The sequence below is a fragment of the Pelecanus crispus genome, chromosome 2, assembly GCF_030463565.1.
Source record: "Pelecanus crispus isolate bPelCri1 chromosome 2, bPelCri1.pri, whole genome shotgun sequence".
In the NCBI taxonomy this organism is placed as follows: Eukaryota; Metazoa; Chordata; class Aves; order Pelecaniformes; family Pelecanidae; genus Pelecanus; species Pelecanus crispus.
The window spans coordinates 127,494,252-127,516,459 of NC_134644.1; the positions used below are offsets into that span (position 1 = coordinate 127,494,252).

General features: G+C 40.5%; 1 protein-coding gene across 4 annotated transcripts in view; it reads right to left on the reverse strand.

The window, feature by feature from the left end:
- NOL4 (nucleolar protein 4) overlaps positions 1–22,208 on the reverse strand; it is a 212,047-nt gene that overhangs the window by 172,042 nt on the left and 17,797 nt on the right. For all 4 annotated transcript variants that reach the window (XM_075705362.1, XM_075705361.1, XM_075705360.1 and 1 more), the window contains exon 2: positions 2,369–2,518. In XM_075705362.1, coding sequence (XP_075561477.1) covers positions 2,369–2,518 — 150 coding nt within the window. The remainder of the gene's footprint in view (positions 1–2,368; positions 2,519–22,208) is intronic.

The following is a 22,208-nucleotide window of genomic DNA, read 5'->3' on the forward strand; positions in this document are numbered from 1 at the left end:
TACATTCACAGATCTCAAGGATGATTCACTTCTGACATGTGAATAAAGAAACAAGACTAAATTAATCTCGTTCCCAATTCACTTAATAAAATTAAACCCCGCCAAAGTACTTCAGTTTGATTTATAAAGCTCTTAGTGTATAATATTTTGTGAGACAGTTACCCGAGACACCACTTCTTTCCTCCTGCAGCGCCACAGGAGGAGACACTGCGTGGCTTGCTGGAACAGACCGACACTGCAGCTCAACATTTTTAGTGAAAGCACTTTCATGGACAGGTCCAGTAAAGGAGCATGCATTTCCTCAGCTAGTCTGGTAGAGTTTGAGACCTGTTTATTTAACCTAATTCTCATGCTGGGATAGAGAGCAAGAGTTGATATTAGTTTGTTCTGATATTACTTTGTTTCCATTTTTAATTTATGGAAATCTTTAAAAATTGTATTTGTGAATCCTGTCCTTGGCAACTATGACTCAATGCCCTTAATAAATGAAATGAATGCACAAATAATACAGACTCTCATAATGACACAAACTTACATTTGGGCATCTTTATCCTCTTCTCATGATGACATAATAAGCTCAGGCCTCAATTACAATACAAGTTAACATCAAATGAAACTACTGCATAGGCTATTGAATCTGCACAAATAGTTCTCACAGAAGAGACACTAGTTGTCTTTCATGCTGTTCACAATAAACAAATTTCTTATCTGACCTGGAATCACAGGATTCTTACGGTAGTAAATATTATACTTGGAATGTACTTGTAGGATGATGACTCCTACATATTTTATTTATAGTTGGCAGCATTCCTTACACTTGTATATTATTCTACAAAGTTTGTGACCTATACCTTTGTACAGCTTACTGGAGCAAAACAAATAGAAAGGGAAAGGTCAATGAAAATATGACGTTTCTAATGCTTTCTAAAAGAGAAGACCAAGTATCAAAATGGCCGACATGACAGATTAAAATTAATTTAGACAGTTTGTGTTTGTTCACCCTGAAATATCACTCCAAGCCTTACAAAGCACACCCAGATGACTGGTGTCTTCCTTCATATATCTGTCTTAAGGTCAATACCGTCGGGAACAAATTATAAGAAATTTTGCCAAGGGCTTATCCCACAAGAAACCATCTGAAATAGCCTATAAATAAAATATCTGTGAAGGGATTCATAGATACATAGTAAAGATTGTTATATACCTGAAAAAAACAGTAACAGAAAAATAGCTATTTCTTACAGCTAAAATTGAAGATGTGGGTATCAGAAACCTGGAGTTCCCACACATTTTGGTGACCTCAGAAATGGCTGACACGACTGCAGGTTGTTTTTAAGGTGAAGAACACTGTGTTCAGGGTGACAGGTCACCTTGGGGCCCTGTGCACAGCCCCCCGCCGGCCCCATCCCGCTGGGGCCATGGGGAGAGGTGCCCCGGATGCCCTGCGCCCTGGCCAGGCAGGGCGGTGGGACGGGCCCTGGCTGGGAGACCCTGCCCTGCTGCCCTGGGGGAGCCCCCAGTGCTTCAGCAGCTGGAAACAGCTGGGCAGGTGGATAAGGATCAACCGCTGAGCGTGCCTGGCACTGTCACAGCCCTGCGCATGGAAGTTTGGCCATCCAAATCCAGGCAAGCACATAAATTTTAAGCACCTTGGGAAAGTGCAGTAAACGTTTCAGTAGTTCTCCGTAGGAAAAGAAAGTGTTGTAGTTGTCCCACTAACCACAAAAGCTGTTTATAGCTATTTTAAGGCAGTGGCTGAACTGGTTAGGGTCATGCAATTAAAAATCTTAGAAATAATCATTCTCTCTACTCAGCTGGTTTGTGCAGGTGTGAGAGCTGCCCTCTCAATACTTCTCTCATTGTACCTAGTAGCTTTCCAGCCTTTTGAATTTAGGATATTTACAAGTTTTCATACCATTAAACCATTAAGCATACTTTGTCTGCAGCAATAAACTATAAGGCAAGTTCATTCATACGCTGAAGTACAGCACCTCATTTAGCAAAGTTGTGGCAATACCTTCTAAGTCTTCTTTAAGACTTCATCCATTTAATAACAATTAATGAATACAGAGTTGTTAGAGAAATTGTCAAACCATTATAGAAAGAATAAATTCTCTGCTTGTACCAATGAGAAAATCTCTACTGAAGTCAATGGATCTGGTCCTTATCACACAGAAAATACGATTTCTAAACTGTATGTTTTCATGCATTATTGAAAGATCTCTGAAATAAATTTGAGGGTGAGGGTTGCAGTACTAATCCAGCTGGAAAAAACACAAATCGCATGCCATGTGACTAAGCCCAAATAATTCACGCTTTTAGAGACTAACGATCACTTTTAGTTGGTTTGTTGGGTTTTTTTACTTACTGCTTTATACGTTCTCTTTTGTCCAGCATGTTTTCTGATTTGTTCTCCATTAGGCCCAGTTTCAACATGCATGGAATAGATAATGTCAAAGAAATCTTCTACCACGGCTACCCGCCGTAAAGACAGCTTCTCATCTACACCTACTCCATCCTGAAAAGAAAAAAAAGAGAAAAGAAAAGGTAAGGAGGACTGGATGAATAGATGAATGACGATAATCATGGGACGCGTTCTCCTTTTTTAGCAGGGAGTTAAAGAACCTTCCACTGAGATCTGAAGGTCACCCACCCTGTGAATGACAGAAACAGTATTGTAGGAAAGCTGCATGATCAGATGGATCATATGGACCCTTAGAAGCAGTCCATTTTGCCAAGCCAGGGCATTTGGTCTCCTGATAGAAAGTGATCTTTCACTCCAGTATTTAAAAAACGAAACAAAAAGTGTTTCTTTCTCCAAATGCACAAAAAACATTCAAAGGCAGAGGCAGTCCCAAACACATGGCACAGAAATGCATTATGCGGCTGTTAATAAGAACACAACAGCTCTTTTATGCTCTCATTCCCCTCCCAGTAAATCTGTACCTAGCATTTCATAAAGGTATTTAATAGAAGGTTTTAATTCACAGGTGACAGAGCTGACTGTAATTATGAATACAAAGGAAGTTGTTACAAACAATTTACCCCTGCAAAACCTGCTTGAAAATATACTACATGAAGACATATCACAATATGTGAAGAAGAAAGGGATATTTTTAAAATTTGTGATTTTTTGTACACAGATGTCCAATTGGAACAAGTGACAGAAAAGTGAGGACACCTACCATCTGATTTTCAAAAGCAATAGTGCCATGGTAGCTAAAGACTTCTAAAAAAGAGAAACAGTCCCTAAAGTCTCTGAAATTAATCAGTGCAGTTCAATTCCCGCCTTTTAAATAGGACCATCCATACGAGGGTTTTTTTGTTTTACAGCTGTCTATGGATTCAGTTCTAATGAAGGGGCAGGAACTGGGACTCTTGTTTTTCCAGAGCAGGCATCTATCAAGCAGGCTGTGTTTTGTAATACAACATAAGCATATGAAGAATAAAATGAGAATGGCCAATTCACTTTTACTCAAACACAGCATTTGAATTTAGACTTCTGGAGGCAACAGTGTCACCTAACCTTCAATGAGTATTTTAAGCAATAAATTCATGCAAAACTTAACATGTTTGATAGTATCATTTCTGCTGCTGTAACTCATGCCGCAACAAAACTGATTTACGCTAACCCTTTTGTGAGAAAACGTGCAATTATTGCTGTGGTGACCAAATAAAGACCAAAGATGAGAAATGAAAAAGCAATAGTTACGTATGACTCCCAGTTGCCGCCACCCTGCTAATATCTCCTTGCTAACCCATTCCAGTAAGTTTACTGGATGTGGACAAATGTGATTTATTTTTCTCACTGCCCGTATTTTTATTCCAGCCCAGTTACTTTTATTTTTCATAGAGTTCGTGGAAAGAACCCAAATAATCCCAATGGCTCCAAAGAAGCCCCCAGGGTGACACAGAGGAACTCTGACACATTCCCAGTAGCGATGGAGAAAATGTCAGTGCCTCTAGAGCATAACTACCTAAATGTGCATGACTCCAAATTTTATTGGGTTAGGAGGCATTGATATGCTACCAGCCATCCAGTTTTGTCCTTTCCTGCTCCACTATGCCCATGCCTCTCCCCAGCCTTCATCAAAGAGGTCCCTGCCCAAAGCTACATTGTCCTTTCCATCTGCACAGCAGGGTGTGCTCTTTATCCCCAGGAGACAGCTGGACCAGAGAACTCCCTCATGTGTGGCATGAGGGGATTGCCATAGTCCTGACAGAAATGACTGTGCTGAGGATTCAGGATGGAGGAAGATGAGGAATTTGCAGTGCAGTCTCCACCACAGGTTAAAACCTCCGAGAGATGAGCTAGGAACAGTTGCTCTGAGAAGGTAGCGAGGCTCCCATCCCAAGACACAGTCCCTAAAATTTCACTAACCACCAGCTCAAAAATTTTGTGGCATCACAACAGGTTCTGGTATCAGCATCATTAAGAATTTGCTCAGTATTGCCCATCACCCTTGCCCACTATCTAAAAAAAAATGCTTTAGAGATGGGGCCAACATAAAATCCAGATCTTTGCAGATTTAATCTTTAGGTGGATTCACACGTGAGCTCTGTAGGGGAGCCCATCTTCAATCATTATTTTCTCACCACCCAAACAGCACGGTGGGATCCCTAATGATTTCAAACACTCCTATTATGACGACAGTGTTATCTCATGCCGTTCTCCGAACACTCAGAAGTTTATAGTGTTGATTAACTGATAAAGATTTAATCTGTTTATTACTAATGAGTTTTGTTTTAGGAAATTTCCTACGGGGGAGCTCTCTTTTTTAATTAAAGAGAAATGCATTACAACAATATTAATTTAAAACCTGAGATGCCACCTCAGCAGATCTGACACATGCAAACATTAGGAATACATTCAAAGAAGAAACTCAAAAACAAAACTCCTTTTGCTGCTTTGGGGGCCATAGCGTGCAGTGCTCTTTTTTGATGGTCCTCCTACTCCCCCTGCCCAGATACTGATACCCAAAGGTAGGTAGGCACGATGTGGGTGCACTCTTGAAGCTGCGTTTCTCCATCCAAATGAACAAAACAGTAAGCATTGCTACTACTTCTAAAAAATACAAGGAAGTAAAATCTGTACAAACTCTCTGTCATGCCTCCTAACTGATGTGCCAGAAAGTGAACACAAACTTTCCAAATCTTGTCAGTCAAAAAGGGTAGGGAAAAAATGGTTTACACTGACGAGAAACTGCTTCAGGGGAAGAAAGTACTATTCCTTAACATCTATACTTGTAACTTCATTGTAACTTCATCTGTGGGCCTGGACGTGACTAGGTCAGGCTTCATTCTGCTTGGTGTTGTGTAAGGCAGTAAGGCAGACCTTGTTTCTGAAAGCCTGCAGTGCTGCAGAAGTTGCTGAGTTGCTGTGAGTAAGCTGTTCAGTCCATGTGGCAGCATGCAATGCTGTGCAGAGATGCAAGCCTTAGCTGCAGAAGCAATACACCAGATGAGTGACTTGAATGAGAATAAGGTAGCTACTTACTGAGACTTTTGATATCCCAATACTGACATCCCAGCAAGTAAAAAGCTGGGCAAGTGATACAGCCCCAAATCTCCATTTAAACCATAAAGTCTCTGAAGTGGACACAGTTGTATCAGGCTTTCTTGCCATTTGCCATTATTCTACACTTTTATCCTGAAATTGTTGTTTGATAAAGGCATTAACAAAGCAGCTCTACTTTATAAGCTGGCTTTAGGTAGGTGTGCCCCTGCACACAGGTTGGGGCAATCCCAAGCACAAATACAGGACTTGGGGGTACTGGTGGATGAAAAGCTGAACATAGCCGGCAATGCGCACTCGCAGCCCAGAAAGCCAACCATATCCTGGGCTGCATCAGAAGAAGCGTGGCCAGCAGGTCGAGGGAGGTGATTCTGCCCCTCTACTCCACTCTTGTGACAACCCACCTGGAGTGCTGCATTCTGCTATGGGGCCTCCAGTACAAGAAAGACACGGACCTGTTGGAGCAGGTCCAGAGGAGGACCACAAAAATGGCCAGAGGGCTGGAACACCTCTCCTATGAAGGAAGACTGAGAAAGTTGGGGTTGTTCAGCCTGGAGAAGAGAAGGCTCCAGGGAGACTTTACTGCAGCCTTCCAGTACCTTAAAGAGGCCTAGAAGAAAGCTGGAGTCAGACTTTTTACAAGGGCATGTAGTGATAGCACAAGGGGTAATGGCTTTAAACTGAAAGAGGGTAGATTTATATTAGATAGAAAGAAGAAATTCTTCACTATGAGGGTGGTGAGGCACTGGCACAGGTTGCCCAGACAAGCTGTGGATGCCCCATCCCTGGAAGTGTTCAAGGTCAGGTTGGACGCAGCTTTGAGCAACCTGGTCTAGTGAAGCATGTCCCTGCCTACGGCAGGGGGGTTGGACTAGATGGCCTTTGAAGGTCCCTTCCAACCCAAACCATACAATCATAGAATCATAGAATGCTTTGGGTTGGAAGGGACCTTTAGAGGTCATCTAGCCCAACCCCCCTGCAGTGACCAGGGACAGCTTTAACCAGATCAGGTTGCTCAGAGCCCCGTCCAACCTGACCTTCAATGTTGCAAGGAATGGGGCATCCACTACCTCTCTGGCTAACCTGTTCCAATGTTTCATCACCCTCATTGTAAAAAATTTCTTCCTTGTATCCAGTCTAAATCTATCCTCCTTTAGTTCAAAACCGTCACTCCTTGTCCTGTTACAACAGGCCTTGCTAAAAAGATTCTCCCCATCCTTCCTGTAGGCCCCCTTTAAGTACTGGAAGGCTCCAATAAGGTCTCCTTGCAGCCTTCTCTTCTCCAGGCTGAACAACCCCAACTCTCTCAGCCTGTCCTCACAGGAGAGGTGTTCCAGTCCTTGGATCATTTTTGTGGCCCTCTTCTGGACCCTCTCCAACAGTTCCATGTCCTTCTTGTGCTGAGGGCCCCAGAGCTGGACGCAGTACTCCAGGTGAGGTCTCACCAGAGCAGAGCAGAGGGGCAGAATCCCCTCCCTCGACCTGCTGGCCACGCTTCTTTTGATGCAGCCCAGGATACAGTTGGCCTTCTGGGCTGCAAGCGCACATTGCCGGCTCATGTCCAGCTTTTCATCCACCAGTACCCCCAAGTCCTTCTCAGCAGGGCTGCTCTCAGTCCCTTCATCCCCCAGCCTGTATCGATAGGGGGGGTTGTCCCGTCCCAGGTGCAGGACCTTGCACTTGGCCTTGTTAAACCGTCCTATGATTCTATGAAAAATTTTCACGGTGCCTAAGGGGACTTTTTTTTTTAGCCTCAGCTAAAAAGAGACAAATGAGGGAACATGTGATAATGCTCTTCAGATGTCTGAAAGGCTATGAAATGTCCACAAGGGACAGGACAAGTAATAGGCTTAAATCACAGCATGGCAGACTTACATTAGACATTAGGAAAACTTACTATGGATGTGGATAGTCAAGCACAGTAATAGTTTGCCTGGGGAGGCTGTGGCATCTCTGTCACAGGAGGATTTTGACACCAAGTTAGACAAATATCTGTCAGGGATAGTTTGAGTAAATCCTGTCTTGGAGAGACTAGATATGAGTTCCTTCTTGGTAACTCTATGACTGAGAAGATTAAATGCCACTTTCAAAGTGACTTGGGTACTAACAACTCTGGAATAGTAAGGAGGATATTTATAAATCACTGAGGTAATTTTAGGACTTTCATTCGTCATGGCAAGAGTCCAAGTCCCACTTTCTAAAATTACTAAGGAATGGAAGCCTCACTGAATGTTTCTCTTCATGAATTGGACTTAGACTCTTAAATCTTTTAGGCTGAGTTTCAGCCCACTTGTTCCAGCCATCACAGAGGTATGCCCCTACTCTAAACCAGTTTCCTTAGATCCCTCTCCAGCCAACAGCGTTAACAGGCACTGCCAAAATACAATTCATACTTAGAGCTACTGGAATGGTTTCAATCTCTACCAGTGCGAAGCTACTTAATTTTACTCTTTACATTGCAGGGCTTCCTGTTTATTCTTGGGTTTATGTTTATTCAGTGATCTTCCTATGTTCTGAGGATACAAAAAAATAGGTATTTCTTTTCATTTTCAGCCCTACAAATCCCATTTGCACTCTGAGATTAAAGTTGTTTGTTTGTTTGCTTTTAGATATCTACACAAAGAGTAAATTTCTGGACAGAAGTGACTTTCACATGTGCACCTCTCAGAAAGTACCAAGGATCCTTTCAAACAAGGATGCTTGAGGAGAGAGTCAATCTCTTTAATTGAGGTGGAACCTACAGGGCTAGTAGGAGTAAAGAAGGGAAAAAAGTTTGCCAGTGAAGCAAACAGATAGTCAAGACAGCAAAAAGATCTATTAAATGAAAGGCTGCCATTTTTGTAGTTACTTTGCAGCCTTCAAAATTCAAGCCACTGAAACAAAAGTGCTTGCAATTCCTTGCTTGAGAATACCTGTACCATCTCATGTTGAAATTTTTTGGGGGAAAAAGCTCTCATAAAACACCCTCTTGATTTGTGAATGAATATAACTATCAGCATCTTTACAGTGTTTGAAAAATATTCCTATAAACACATGATAGACTGAAATAGACAATAAAAGTAAAGGCTTAGTTGGTGGTTTTATAGAAAATATTCAGGTCTATAAAAACCTCTGTTGTAAAAGCATCAAATCCAGAAGCATCTACAAAATATTAGGAGTAAATGGAAATAGCAATCAACCTAAATATTTCATTACGTAACATAAATCATATACAAATGTAAGACTGCTTTGAATGCAGAAATACAACGTGTACCTTTTTTTCTGATATACACCAGTTCAGACAACAGCAGAGTTAAAGCACACTTGTGTCACAATACCTCTGCTGACTAGTATTGCCTTTTGCAGTCTTGAAGATGCATTTCCACTGGATGGGAAGCAAAGTCTTTTGCTGACTGAAACACTGCACTCTGAATGAACTATATCCTTACAAAAAGTTTTGTACATAAACACCGCCTTGTTAGCTTCTACGTGATGAGCTCCTGACATGATTTTATGTAGGTGTTTTACTCCCTTTGTACTGTAACTGTTAGGAGGAACCAGTGGTAGTTTATGTATAACATGAGCCTTATATACCTGTCTGCAGAAACAAGATAAAATAAATGATCAGATTGAAAATCCCGTTATACATTATTTCCTTTATCTCCTTGCTCAGTAACTGTAAAAATGTTAATATTTAAAAAGAGGGATGACCATTTTAGAATGTTTCTTACTCCCACAGAAACAAACAAATCTAGTTTCATCAGCACACTGATTTGAATTCCCAGGTTATTAGTACATCCATTTGAATATCTAATTCATTTTTGTCAGCTCACTATAAATCCACAACAGATCAAAAGTTATTAGTATTTGATAGCTATTATAAAGCAGCCTAAAAATAAATAAATTGAGCATTTCTATCCCGTTCCTAATGGAAAGTGTCTATAACAGCAAAAGGGGTATTTATTATTTGAAATTTATAGTTTCTGTTACTCATTATATGATCTGTTTGAACAGCAAATCTCATCTTTTACCAGCAGATGGAGACAGGAAAAATCAGAGTTCTGTTAAGGCAGATACACACAAGAACCATTTCCAGCTATCAGGTCCTCTCTCTGGAACCTTTAGAGCAATAAACCCTGCAAAGACTAAACCACTAAGCCAGGATATGGCAGCAATGAGTCAAACTAATGGTGGAAATAGATCATGAAAATAAAGAGAATGAAGTAATGTAAAATGGCAAATTAATATGCCATTTGAGATGAGACTAAAACTAAACAGTGGACACAAAGTTTGGGGATTTAATGAAATCTGTAGGTGAGAAAAAGTCCTCTGACTGTCTCGATGAGGGAGTTCAAGACACCCAGCAAAGATGAGAGACAAAATCAATACTGAGCAGAAGTCCATTTCTCCTTTATCTCTTGGACCAGTCCAGATGATGAGAAAGCACCAAAGCAAAATCTCTGCCCACAAACAATAAGGGGTGAATGCTGACTGCCATATAACTCTAAAACATCCCACCTAAAAGGACTATCCTACTAAGTGGTTTCAGGTGAGGCCATCATCTGGTGTGAATCACTAGCTCTATTAAATTAAGCTCTGGCAATTAGAGATAATGGGCTGTGAAAACCAACTTGCCAAACTGCAAAGGGAGGGTCTGTCACATTTCTTTCCTTGAAGTGCAGTAAAATGGGCCTGGAAATTATTTCATGATTGACAGGGTACCTTCAGAGGCCCCTTTGGTGTGAACAGGATAATAACCTGGCCAGTGGTCTCTAAGATAAATATTTAAAGCTCTTTCCTTATTGGAGAAGGGCAGCAACTTTTCTTTTTCATCCTTCTTCAGAAGCGTCGATGGATATGCAGACCTATCATCATCAGTGTTAGTGCAGGAGAAGAGCTTAGAAATTAAATGTGGAACATGTCTATGGACTCTTATGTCTCCTACTGAAAATAAACATGGATATGGGAGGCAAGAGGCAATTTCAAAAAGCTGCCTCAAGATCAAATGCACTCAGAGCCCTGAAGGAATGGCAAGAGAAGACCCCAGTGAGAAATACAGGACAGGCAAAGCCCTGGCTGCAGTTTACTCGTCATAGTTAAGAGCTATTTCTTAACTGAGGTCTGAATACTGTTTTCCCTCAGCACGCTAACACCTGATTTTTTTTTTTTTCCTTAGGTGTTTAAACATTTACACAACCATTCTGAACAAAAACGGGTCACACAAGACAGGCCACATTTTACTATTTGTGAAGTCTGTTGCTGCAGGCTAACCAAACACCATGAGCTGTATCTATGTCAGCCAGCGGGGCAGCACAGGAGCAGCAGGTCTGTAGAGCAAAGCAGTTGATACCAAGGAGCTGACTCCACGCCGTACGTGTCTCAGGCTAGGTCTAACCTGGTCCCCTGCGCTGGACACCCACTTCTGCTTGCAGCCTAGTAGGTGCATGCCTGGAACAAATGCCGGTTTTCTTTTACTGAAAGGAATCCAGTTCCTGCACTGGAAAAAAACACTGCGGTGTGAAACAAGCACAGTGAGCATGGTCAGGAGCTTTGTTTCAAAGGCACATTCCTTTTACTAACTAAAATGCCAGTACGGATGCAGACATAGCTTCCTTAGTAAGACAACAAGATGGGATTTTTCACACATGCACATTGTGGTGAACATCACCCAAACTGATGAGGAAGATACTTAAATATACAGCTCAGGGACACACATGGCCCTGGTATGACTGGGGAGAGCAGAAAGAAGCTGAACAAATGCCTATTCTGACATGGAAATCGTATTTGCCACATTACTCCCTCTACCTGCCACCCTCTCCAGCAAATTCTTGCCTACTTAGCCCATTAAAATGACAGATGATGCTTCCATCATTAGATGCACAGTATTATTACAGCTGGTCTTTTTTGCTTTTCTTTGTTTTTTGTCAGAGAAAGCAAATTAATGCTGTATTCTGTCTACAAAAGTATGTTGAGTTAGTATATTTAATATAGGAACAATTAACCCAGGCATTAAATGCATCATATTCAGTAAAACATATGGGACAATTCCAATTAAACCAAAGCTAGAATTGGACAGAGAGAGAGGAAGGGCACATATAAAACCTGCACGGAGATGGTAGTTTGCACCTCAAAAGTGAACAATTTTGGTCAATTTCTAAAACCAAAAAAACAAACTAATTCAGCAAATTGCAATTTTTTTGTAATTAATTTGAACTTAACTATAATTTACCAATGAATTCTTCATTTAAAAAAAATCTAAAAAATAATTTCTGATCTTAGCCCATTTCTGAGTAGTTTGTTCAGAAGTCTATATTTTAAAAGATAAACACTATAGTAATTTCCTTTTTTTCTTTATAACCAGATTGTATTATTTCCTGTTCCCTGAAAGATGCTGTCTTTTTTCTAGTGGGTTAGTTTTCTATTAGAAATAATTAAGTTTTGAATTTCAAGTCTATTTTTTTAAAAATATTCACTACAGTTTGTCCTGGTTTCGGCTGGGATAGAGTTAATTTTCTTCCTAGCAGCAGGCATAGTGCTGTGTTTTGGATTTAGTAGGAGAAGAATGTTGATAACACACTGATGTTTTTAGTTGTTACTGAGTACTGCTTATGCTAGTCAAGGACTTTGCAGCTTCCCATGCTCTGCCAGGTGCACAAGAAACTGGGAGGCAGCACAGCCAGAATAGTTGATCCAAACTGACCAAAGAGCTATTCCATACCATATGATGTCATGCTCAGTATATAAACTGGGGGGGTTGGCCGGGGAGCAGCGATCACTGCGCGGGAACTGTCTGGGTATCGGTCGGCGGGTGGGGAGCAATTGCATTGTGCATCACTTGCTTTGTATATCGTTATCGTTATTATTATTATCATTATTATACTGTTACTATTAGCATTACTATTTTACTTTATTTCAGTTATTAAACTGTTCTTATCTCAACCCAGGAGTGTTTCTCACTCTTACTCCTCCAATTCTCTCCCCCATCCCAGCGGGGCAGGAGGAGTGAGCGAGCGGCTGCGTGGTGCTTGGTTGCTGGCTGGGGCTAAACCACGACATAGTTCTAGAAATATCCAGCACTTCACTTGCGCGCTTCAAACTCAATGTTTGGTAAGCAGGTGAGGGCTAATAAACCTAGCGAGGACATTTAGGATAACTGAGCAGAAGAGGAGTGTAATGTAGCCAAAATGAACTGAAGATTTTGTTTGAGCTCACATTCATGATCAAAGTTTTAATGCGTTTATTCCTTCTCAATGACTCATTAGAGGATTCATATAGGTACGAGGAACTTTTACCAGAATCTTCTGTAATTGTGTGAATTCTAAGAAATTGCAGGTTTTAAGCTTAAAAAACTGCCAAGACTTCAGTTCTACCATGAAACAGGATGAAAGTGTGTGAAAATTCATCCCATTCAAGTTACATGTTATTCTCTTACTGAAAGTTAAACTGCACATAGAGGTAAGTATTAGGATAGCTACAAAATAAGATTTCTCCTATCTAAGAGACAACAAAAAAAGGTCAAAGAAGCAATTCTGAGGCTGGTGGTAATCTTTCTGTGTGCAGATTCCTTCACTTGTTCAAAAAACTGTAAATACACCATCAGGCTAAGCCAAAAAATAGAAGGATAACAACTCAGTGAAGCACAAGTGACCACTAAGTGTACGAACACTGAAATTACATTCTCTTTAAACACTTTTTTATGGCTTTCTACTCTTCATACATTTTATCTGACAATTATGTCTGCCAAGCTGTAAACAGTTACTCCAAGACTTTTCCGGAGAAGACTGCAATGCCAAGCTAAATACTTAGCAGGGGAACTGCCTGTTCAGTCTCACAGGTAATCTGGAAGGGTCAGCTACTGCTGGTGAGTATTTTGAAGGGAAGGGACTTCAGCTCCCCACTCTGACAGCTCAGCACACTGTACATTAATTGCCATGAAACTTTGTTTCTAAAAGTTACTAGCAATGACAATACATTCAAAACTTAGTTTTACTTCCATCTCAAAATACACAGTTCTTTGCATCTATATAGTACTTTTGTGAGCATGAAAAGATTTGCTTTTCCCAAATAAGGTTACCAGGATAAAACAACTAATTCTCTTCCAGTATTTTTGACTGTAGGGGATTTTAAAATGAATGGGTGTGAATCCTAGAGTGGACCTGCTTGGTGTGTTTTGGGTTTTCTTCTAAATTATAATATCTGGTACTGTCATCTGTTCAGCAAAAAGAAATGGGCAAACTACTAACTAAATGTTAACTCTTAACAATCCTGTCGTGTTCCAACAATGAACAATTACACAATTATATTTTAACGTGTGCTATACTTTACAGGTATTCATGCACTAGGGGAATGCAATGTAGATCTATAATGCCACCTTTTTTCAGACTGATGAAATGCAACTACTGTACGCCAAAAGTAACCTAACACTAAAGTGAAGCTTAAATAATGAGAACTCATTACCCCAAAGTGCTGCCTGTGAAATTAAATGTACATTTTTAAAATTATTTTCCAAATACTCATAAGCGTCTGATGCAAAGGTGTTCGCAGAGGGAGCTTTTTTAATAAATAACATAATATGCAAGTGCCAAGAGTTACATACTGCAATCAGGTGCCAGGAAAATACCACACCACAGATCAACGCAGTTCAGTGACAAAACTTCTAAAAAATAATAAATTGCTCAAAATCCTAGTTAATTGGTAAAATACTTCAAAAAGTTAGGGGAACAGGATGGATCAGAAGACTGCTAATGGGATACAGTTGGTTTTGTGTCTAGATCTCTGGATCCAACTCCAGCAAGGGCTTTTGTCCCTCGAAGTTGCTTCCACCTTCCACCTGCTGCATACTGCAACGAATAGCCCTGGGGTGGCAGGGAGATGAAGAGTGTGACCTAATCTCTCCCATCGATGTTTCTGTGACAGCTGTTCACTTGCTTACACAAAATGAGTTCACGGTCTCAGCACAGTTCCCAGAGGACAGCTGTCTCCATCACCAAAACCACTGCTACAACAGACCATTAGGTGCCATTAATTGGTAACCTCATTAGCAACATCAGTAAAGACACTGGGGATCAGATTTTAAGCTGCGCTGGTGCTGTACAGGCAGCTTATGGTAGAGACAGATGAGAAAACATTAGTGGCTTTGCATCACCCATACAAAACCTTGGTGCAGATATAACCCAGGTGCTGGTTCAGCAGCCTTGCTTGCAAGGCAAAGCGCAGAATAACAACAACCGTCCCCAGCTCCAGTGCCAAAGGGGACGGGAGTCTCCAGGGCACCCCGTGCTCCACGTGTGGCCTGGTTCTCTGACCACGCTACCAATACAATTCCCACACTGGAAGAAAGCTGTTTGTTGCAGGGAGCAAAGAGGTACTTCCAAGACTAAATATTCCTGGAGTACAAACTAACAGCCTCTAATGGAGGTCCCTCTAGACTTCTGCAAGGACAAATGGGCAGGGATTACGAAGGGGCTCGCTGTAATTGCAAAGGTAATGTTACCTGAGGAGGGATACAGGCCACTGGGGACTCAGCAGTCAGGTTAGTACAAAACTGAATGCATGGGTCTGTGCTTGGCACACTGACTTCTTGCCTGCAGGCAGTTTTAGCAGTATAGAATCATACAATTGTTTAGGTTGGAAAAGTCCTTTAAGATCATCAAGTCCAACCATTAACCTAACACTACCAAATCCACCACTAAACCAATTAAAGGTAGAGGTTACAGCCCTGATGATCTACAAACATAAGCAAAGTAGGAACTACAGGGAGAACTGGGGTCTGTTCTCAGATGAAGCAACACAATACCTAGAAAAATCAAGCAAAACGTTGGATACACAATCTCTCCACCAGGTCTGAAACAGAAGCAGCGAATGTCATGTCAGCTATTGGCAGTAAGTCTTCGGTGCACCCAGCAAATGCCAGGAACCAAATATCTAACCATGTTCTTCAGGAAAATTCATTACGAAGGATGCAAAAGTTATCCTTCCAAAAATACTTTAAAAAAACCAAGTTTTTTGACCCTATCTCAGACCCGAGGGAGGGCTTGTGCACTCAGAAGTATCATTAAACTAAATTAGTTGGTAAACGAACAATATTGCTTTTTGTATTAGTTTTGGGTGTGTGTGCACACATCAGATTTTACAAAATGAAATGACCCCAGCAGACTTACGTGGTGCTCTTCAACAACTTATTTGTAGGCTTTTTCTTTAATTAAATTACATTTCCCTAATTCTAATTTGTTTTCACTCCTACAACAGCACTCTTCTCTCTTGGGTAACCTAGGCAGAACAAGTGCTGGATGCAAAAACCTGTGTTTCTGTGAGGAAGCACTGTTGCAGACAGTCAAATCGTTTACACCAATGTTTTCTCCTTTTCTTCTTCCTCCCTTCCCCAACTGTAAACAAAGTCCACAGCATGAAGAGGCCAACCCTTGCAGCAGAACCAAGTTTTGAAAAACACTGCTCAACCATATGTTCAGTCCTGACCAGAGTAATAGTTAGGAGGCTGACATCTGCAGATGGAGAGTTCATATCACTATTCAGCGCAAACATGCTGCTACTGTACACTGAAGTCAATATTAGCCAGACTTTGCTTAGGAGGAATTTTCAACACTGGTCTACCGTTTCACCTTGCCAATTAATTTTTGCTACAGTGACATAAATGAAATATATATCTAAAGAGAATCTAAGAGAAAAATGGTGGTGGTGATTGAAAAAGGGAGCCTTTACAAACCCTTTTGGTAACCTCCTTTAGAAGGAAAATAATTCTGTATCAAATATGATATTGAAGCTGTTCATGTGATAGAAGACACTTGCTAATGTTACACATGATGAACCTTCATGGAAGCCCACCAAACTCTACTTGGCTTGTAGGGTTATGCACCAAGAGAATACAACCATCTAAAACAGTCTCCTGAACTTCTTTGAAGACCCAGTAGACTCAGTTTTTCTCTAGATAAACTCTATCAACCTTTCTTTCAATAAGCACTACAAGAACATAAGTCTTTCTTGCCTTACTTAATGCCCTTCTGAAAGCAGTGAGAATACTCAAATGTTTGTGGGAGTGATATTGATCCTTCTTACAGAAGCAGTAAGATAAAACGCATTTTCCCCACTACTTCTTACTTTTTCTCCCCCTTGCTCCTCTCTCAGTCTATCTGAAGCTCCTCATGCAGTCCAAACATTTTTTTCAGGGCTTAAACATATTTATGGATAGCAATTTGACAGGGGCTGTGTGCATGTTCTCTCAGGCATGCTCAGACACCACCACTCATCTGAGGGCTGGGAAGCAAAACCTATTCCTGTTCTGCCACTGGCAATGAAATTCAGTGGGTTCATGCTTCTTGTGTCCTTCATTCAGACCTTTACTCCATAGCGATCACCTTCTTCAAAAGCCTATACTTAAAAGATATGCCTCTGTATGAATTTTCTTTTAAATGTTTTGCAGTCTTATCTAACATGCACATGTATCACTGATTCTAAAACAGGACAGCGAATGGAAGTATTTTACTTTATTATGTTGCTTTGAAGCTGAAATGGACATAGATGTCTGAACCGTGAATTCCTAGTAGAAAGGGGTTAGATCTTCAGTTACATGAATTTTACTCAGAACATTCCCTGCATCAAATCTAGAGCATGCCCTAAACAGCAAACAGTTCAAAAAGATGGTAATTACAAATTACAACACTGATTTTGCAAATGCTGTTTTATCTGGTAAATTCAGCTTCTTAATTTTTATAAATATCAGCTTCTTAATTTTTTAGTGAAGACATACACCCCAGTTCTGATCACAAATGATGCTGTCCACCATCCCTCTTCTTTTCTTAACAGAATTTTTAAAACCCAGTCAAATAATGAAGGAAAATATACTGTTCCTCAACAGTACTGCAAAAATAGATGTTTTGAATAAGCAGGTAACCAGATTTACCCAACATTTAATGCATGATAGAAGATAGGAAATCAGAGTATTTGCAAGTTAGACTCCCTATTAATCAGATGTTTGCAAGTCCCTGCCTTAATCTAGCCATGCCCATGAATTTAGTACCGTACAGTATTGCTTTGCATGCTAATATCAGTATCCGTAAAGCACACTTGATGAAAGAAAAGATGCAGATGAAATAGTCTGCTCTGTATAATTGAAGTTCATGATTATTCTTTCACATCTACAAGAGTTAATATGCAAACTATATGAATCTTTGTAATTATTAGTACAATTCTGAGCTCAAAACATGAACCAAGCACTATATTAACTTTTTTTACTTTGAATATGTATCCTTAGCTGCACTTCCTCTCTTTATATAAAAAGACTGAAGTTTTAAATTTCTCAGCTGTTTACCAGAACAGGAAGAAAAGTTGAAACATAGCATTAGAATTCAATTATGTGTTAAATACAGTATAATGACTATATTATTCATTGGGTTCACCAGAATTTGGTGCTCTGTCTCCTAATATCTTAAAGCAGTGTGTTCAAACTGTAGCAAAACTGTAATTCACCCATATTAAGTGACTTGCCCATTTTCTCGCTCCTCTGTGTATACTGGCTTTATAAAAGATAATGGGACACAGCACTCAGACGCCTTCAGTAATAACAACAACAATAATGTTTCTCTTCCTCTCATTAGGTACACACGCTGTGTACAGTTTGACTGATGGATATGGCCATCCAACCCAGAGCCGGCTGTAATTCACGGTTTAGCTTGCAATGTGCTATGGGATCTCTTGAGATGAATAGTACTATACAAAATCAGGGACATTACAGCTAAAAGAAGAATCAAATGGTCACTTAGCCCACCCTCTGACAGAAAAGGGACTGTCTTCTGTTGCTCATGATGTACTTTCTTCTGTCTTGTCTTAAATGACTCTTCTGAGGTAGCTTTCATCACTGCCTCTGGGAGACTATTTGACAGACTAGTAGAGGTAAATACGGAATCCTTGGCTGAGCCCATGCTAACCGCCTGCTATAAAAGGTTTGCAGACTGCTGTGCCGCTGTTCCTTAGTTACGTTCACTTGGAAGACAGGCACAACACTAACTCTCTCTAGGACTCATTTGGGGAATAGAGTTTCTCTGCCATACTAGATCAGATTTGCTGAGAAAGAGTTAGCAAGGGCCTCTCAGTGGCTGTGAGAAATAGGTGATCACCTCCCTAAGGCTTTCCCGGATCACTGCCTTATTTCCAGCATAGCTCCCAGTTCCTGCTCCGCTCCTGCCAAAAACAGTTTCCCTTGCAACGGGTCAGCAAATTCTTTCTTCACGAATAATAACATAATTAAAAATCCCACTGAAAACTCTCATTGATTTTAATAAACTATGGCTCAACCTCCCAAATTGTCCTATTCTCTCTAAAACGATGCTCTGCCTGCAAAGGACTAGGGACATGCCATCATCAGTTTTAGTTTCTCAGCAAAGCTGATACAGACACAGAGACTGTAGTTTCCCATACACGTTAGAGATGGCTAAGGTTATAAAGCTTCGAATCTATGTTACAAGGAGTCAGCATCTATTTTCATCTTGCTGGCAACACGAACAACAACATTTTCATCCTGCTGAACAAAATATTAACAAGGGCTGAATTTGCAAATGCAGTATTTTGTCTCTTTCTGCATGAACTCAACATTAAACTGCATCTTCTGAGATGCCGCTGTGCCTACAGGAAGCTGCAATTTGCTCTTCTCAAACCTTCACCTTTTCCTTACATCAGGCTTGATTCTTCCTGGACTACATTTCCCAAGACACACTGCAGAAGGAGATCATGTGTATCGTGAAACATTGAATAAAATCAAGGCTGCTAGCGTAGTAGGAATTCTTGTATCACATCTCTCTTTTTGCAAATACGTTGCACCCACTCGTTTGCTTGCACTTTATAGCAACCACTATCTCCAAATAACCTAAAAGGCTTTGCAGCACTTGCACCAACAGATGGAGTCACCTATGTGGACTGAGTATGTACTTTATCTACATCATTTAAGCCCTGTCTGCTCTAAGAGAAATATGCTATTACTTTATTGATGAATCACACCTGCTACCCAAACCATGTATAAGGCCAGTTCTCCCTCACTAGGAAAACTCTAAATTCAAAATCCTACAACTGCCAAATCAACATGGATCACCAAGAAGATGTTAAAAAGACCACGCAGACAAGTCCTGTTCTGTTCTGTGCAAATAGGCTATTACAGTACTATATTTTGAGTGTTAACAGTCTTTAAAAGGAAATCACACAGTAATTTCCCATCAAATCAAATAATTTGTAGCATAACTTTTCATTGGGGGTATTCTGCATGTATCCTGGAATTTGCTTTCTGGGGAGACATCAGGCACAGCTGCATGTCTGGTAAATATGTGTGTTTGTTTTTTACGTATGGGTGTGTGTGAAATTAAATTCAATTTGATTCAATAATACTTTACTAGCATGGCAAGCTGGCTAAACATTGCCTAAGAAAAATGAACAGACCACTGAGGTAGCTGTCACCAGCTGGTACAATGCATTTAGGATGGGGTTTCATTCTGTATCTGGGGTTTTATCCCATCTATCTATTCATCACTACAGCCCATTTCCCATCTTGCTCAGTCATTTTTAACAGTAACCTGCCATCTGAGGGTACTTCACAACACAATGCCATCATTGCACTCTCCTTCTCCAGGGGTCAGGAATACTTCTTCTTCAGGCTTTTTGACAAACACATTTTATGATTTCTGATGATACCCAGAAAAAGCCTTCTGAAACTCCCTCAGATTTTGGATGTTGAAGCAAAAAGGGTTGCTCCATTTCATTTTCTCCTATCAGGTTTTCTGCTCAACTGCTCCTTTTTTTTGGTCTTTTTTTCTTTGTCTCCTTGTTTCCGCTCGTAGCTTATAGACATTCCTTCTCCATTCAGTGTTCTCTGTTTCGGCTCTGCATATTCACTGAAATAAAACAATCTGTTAAGATGACAGCATCCAGTCTAGCATCCTATTGTTTGCATTCATCTTTCCCAGACCTCAGTTGTATTGGGTATCATGAGTTACAGAGAGAGAATCATAGAATCACAGAATGATCTGGGTTGGAAGGGACCTTCAAAGGTCATCTAGTCCAACCCCCCTGCCGTAGGCAGGGACATGCTTCACTAGACCAGGTTGCTCAAAGCTGCATCCGACCTGACCTTGAATGTATCCAGGGATGGGGCATCCACAACTTCTCTGAGCAACCTGTGCCAGCGTTGCACCACCTAAATCTACCCTCTTTCAGTTTAAAACTATTGCCCCTTGTCCTGTCACTACATGCCTTGGTGAAAAGATTGTCCCCATCTTTCTTATAGGCCCCCTTTAAGTACTGGAAGGCTGCAATCGGGTCTCCCCAGAGCCTTCTCGTCTCCAGGCTGAACAACCCCAACTCTCTCAGCCTGGCCTCATAGGAGGATCATTTTTGTGGCCCTCCTCTGGACCCACTCCAACAGGTCCATGTCTTTCCTGTGCTGAGGACTCCAGAGCTGGACGCAGTACTCCAGGTGAGGTCTCACCAGAGCAGAGTAGAGGGGCAGAATCACCTCCCTTGACCTTCTGCCCATGCTTCTTTTTATGGTGGTGATGATTATAATGGTTTAGAAGGAACCATTATGATCAACTCAACTGATGTTATGTATAACTCAAGCCATATAAATTGTCTGAATTAATTCTTGCAAGTTATTGATGCTGGTTTGCATTTTTGGTCCCACAGAAGTCAACCTATTAGAATTATGTGGCCAAGAAATAATTGCATTGATACTGCTTTGACATTTGATCCTCCTGTGCTCCTGTGTTGCAGCAGAAGGAATGCCTCCTGGTTGTGGTGAGATGGCACCTGGGAAATATGGTCTTCAGCAAGCCATTTACTACAATGCTCTCCTTCTCCAGAACTTGCTTTATGGTGCAGTATACTCATGCAATTTTTTTTAATATTAAGCTTTTACAATCTGATTTGTAAATTTCAGAAACTGAAGCTTCTAGACTCCCTTATTATGAAGCTGAGCTTTATATAATTTAAGATGTATTCAGTGTTCCTATCTCTGTAATTAAATTTTAGTCTGGTTTTGTTATTTTGAGCACCTTCTGAAATTTTTTTCAAAGAGCTTACTAGGCATTATGTTGAAAGGATTCTGCTGAAATTTTATCCTTCATTTTCTCATCTTTCATATTTACAGCCTTTGTTTTAAGAATATTATTTAACTGATATTTGAAGTAATGAGATAGGATATGGAAAATCATTAAACTGGTCCGGAAAATCTTATGATTTAGGAAAAAACACACTTGTTTTGTTTGCTGGTTTCTAAGTCTACAGGGTCTACTTGGGACATTTGCAGAGTTTAAGCTGAAAGTCCTCAAACAGCAGCCTGCAAGCTCATTTGTGGTTTGTAAATCAGCAGTATCAGTCTCTAGAACCACACTAACCACTAGCATTTTATACACTCATCAGTCAAAAGGCTGATAATGAAATACCCATGGTTCTCAAGAGACTTTGAGAATTGACAGGGAGTTGCTGCTAAGACTGACAATCTCTTCTATACAGCTTTGGGGATCACTAAATGATTTTTGTCTGATTTCTTTTTAACACAAAAGTAGAATTTTCACAAGCATTTGACTGGAGATGCGATTTTTCAAGGAAAAAAAATGACAAACACCATGGGACACACAATGAAATCGTAACAGCCGTAACACTCCATTTTTAAGCTATTTTAACATCTATAAAGAAAGATAAAGCTTCCTGCTCTTTT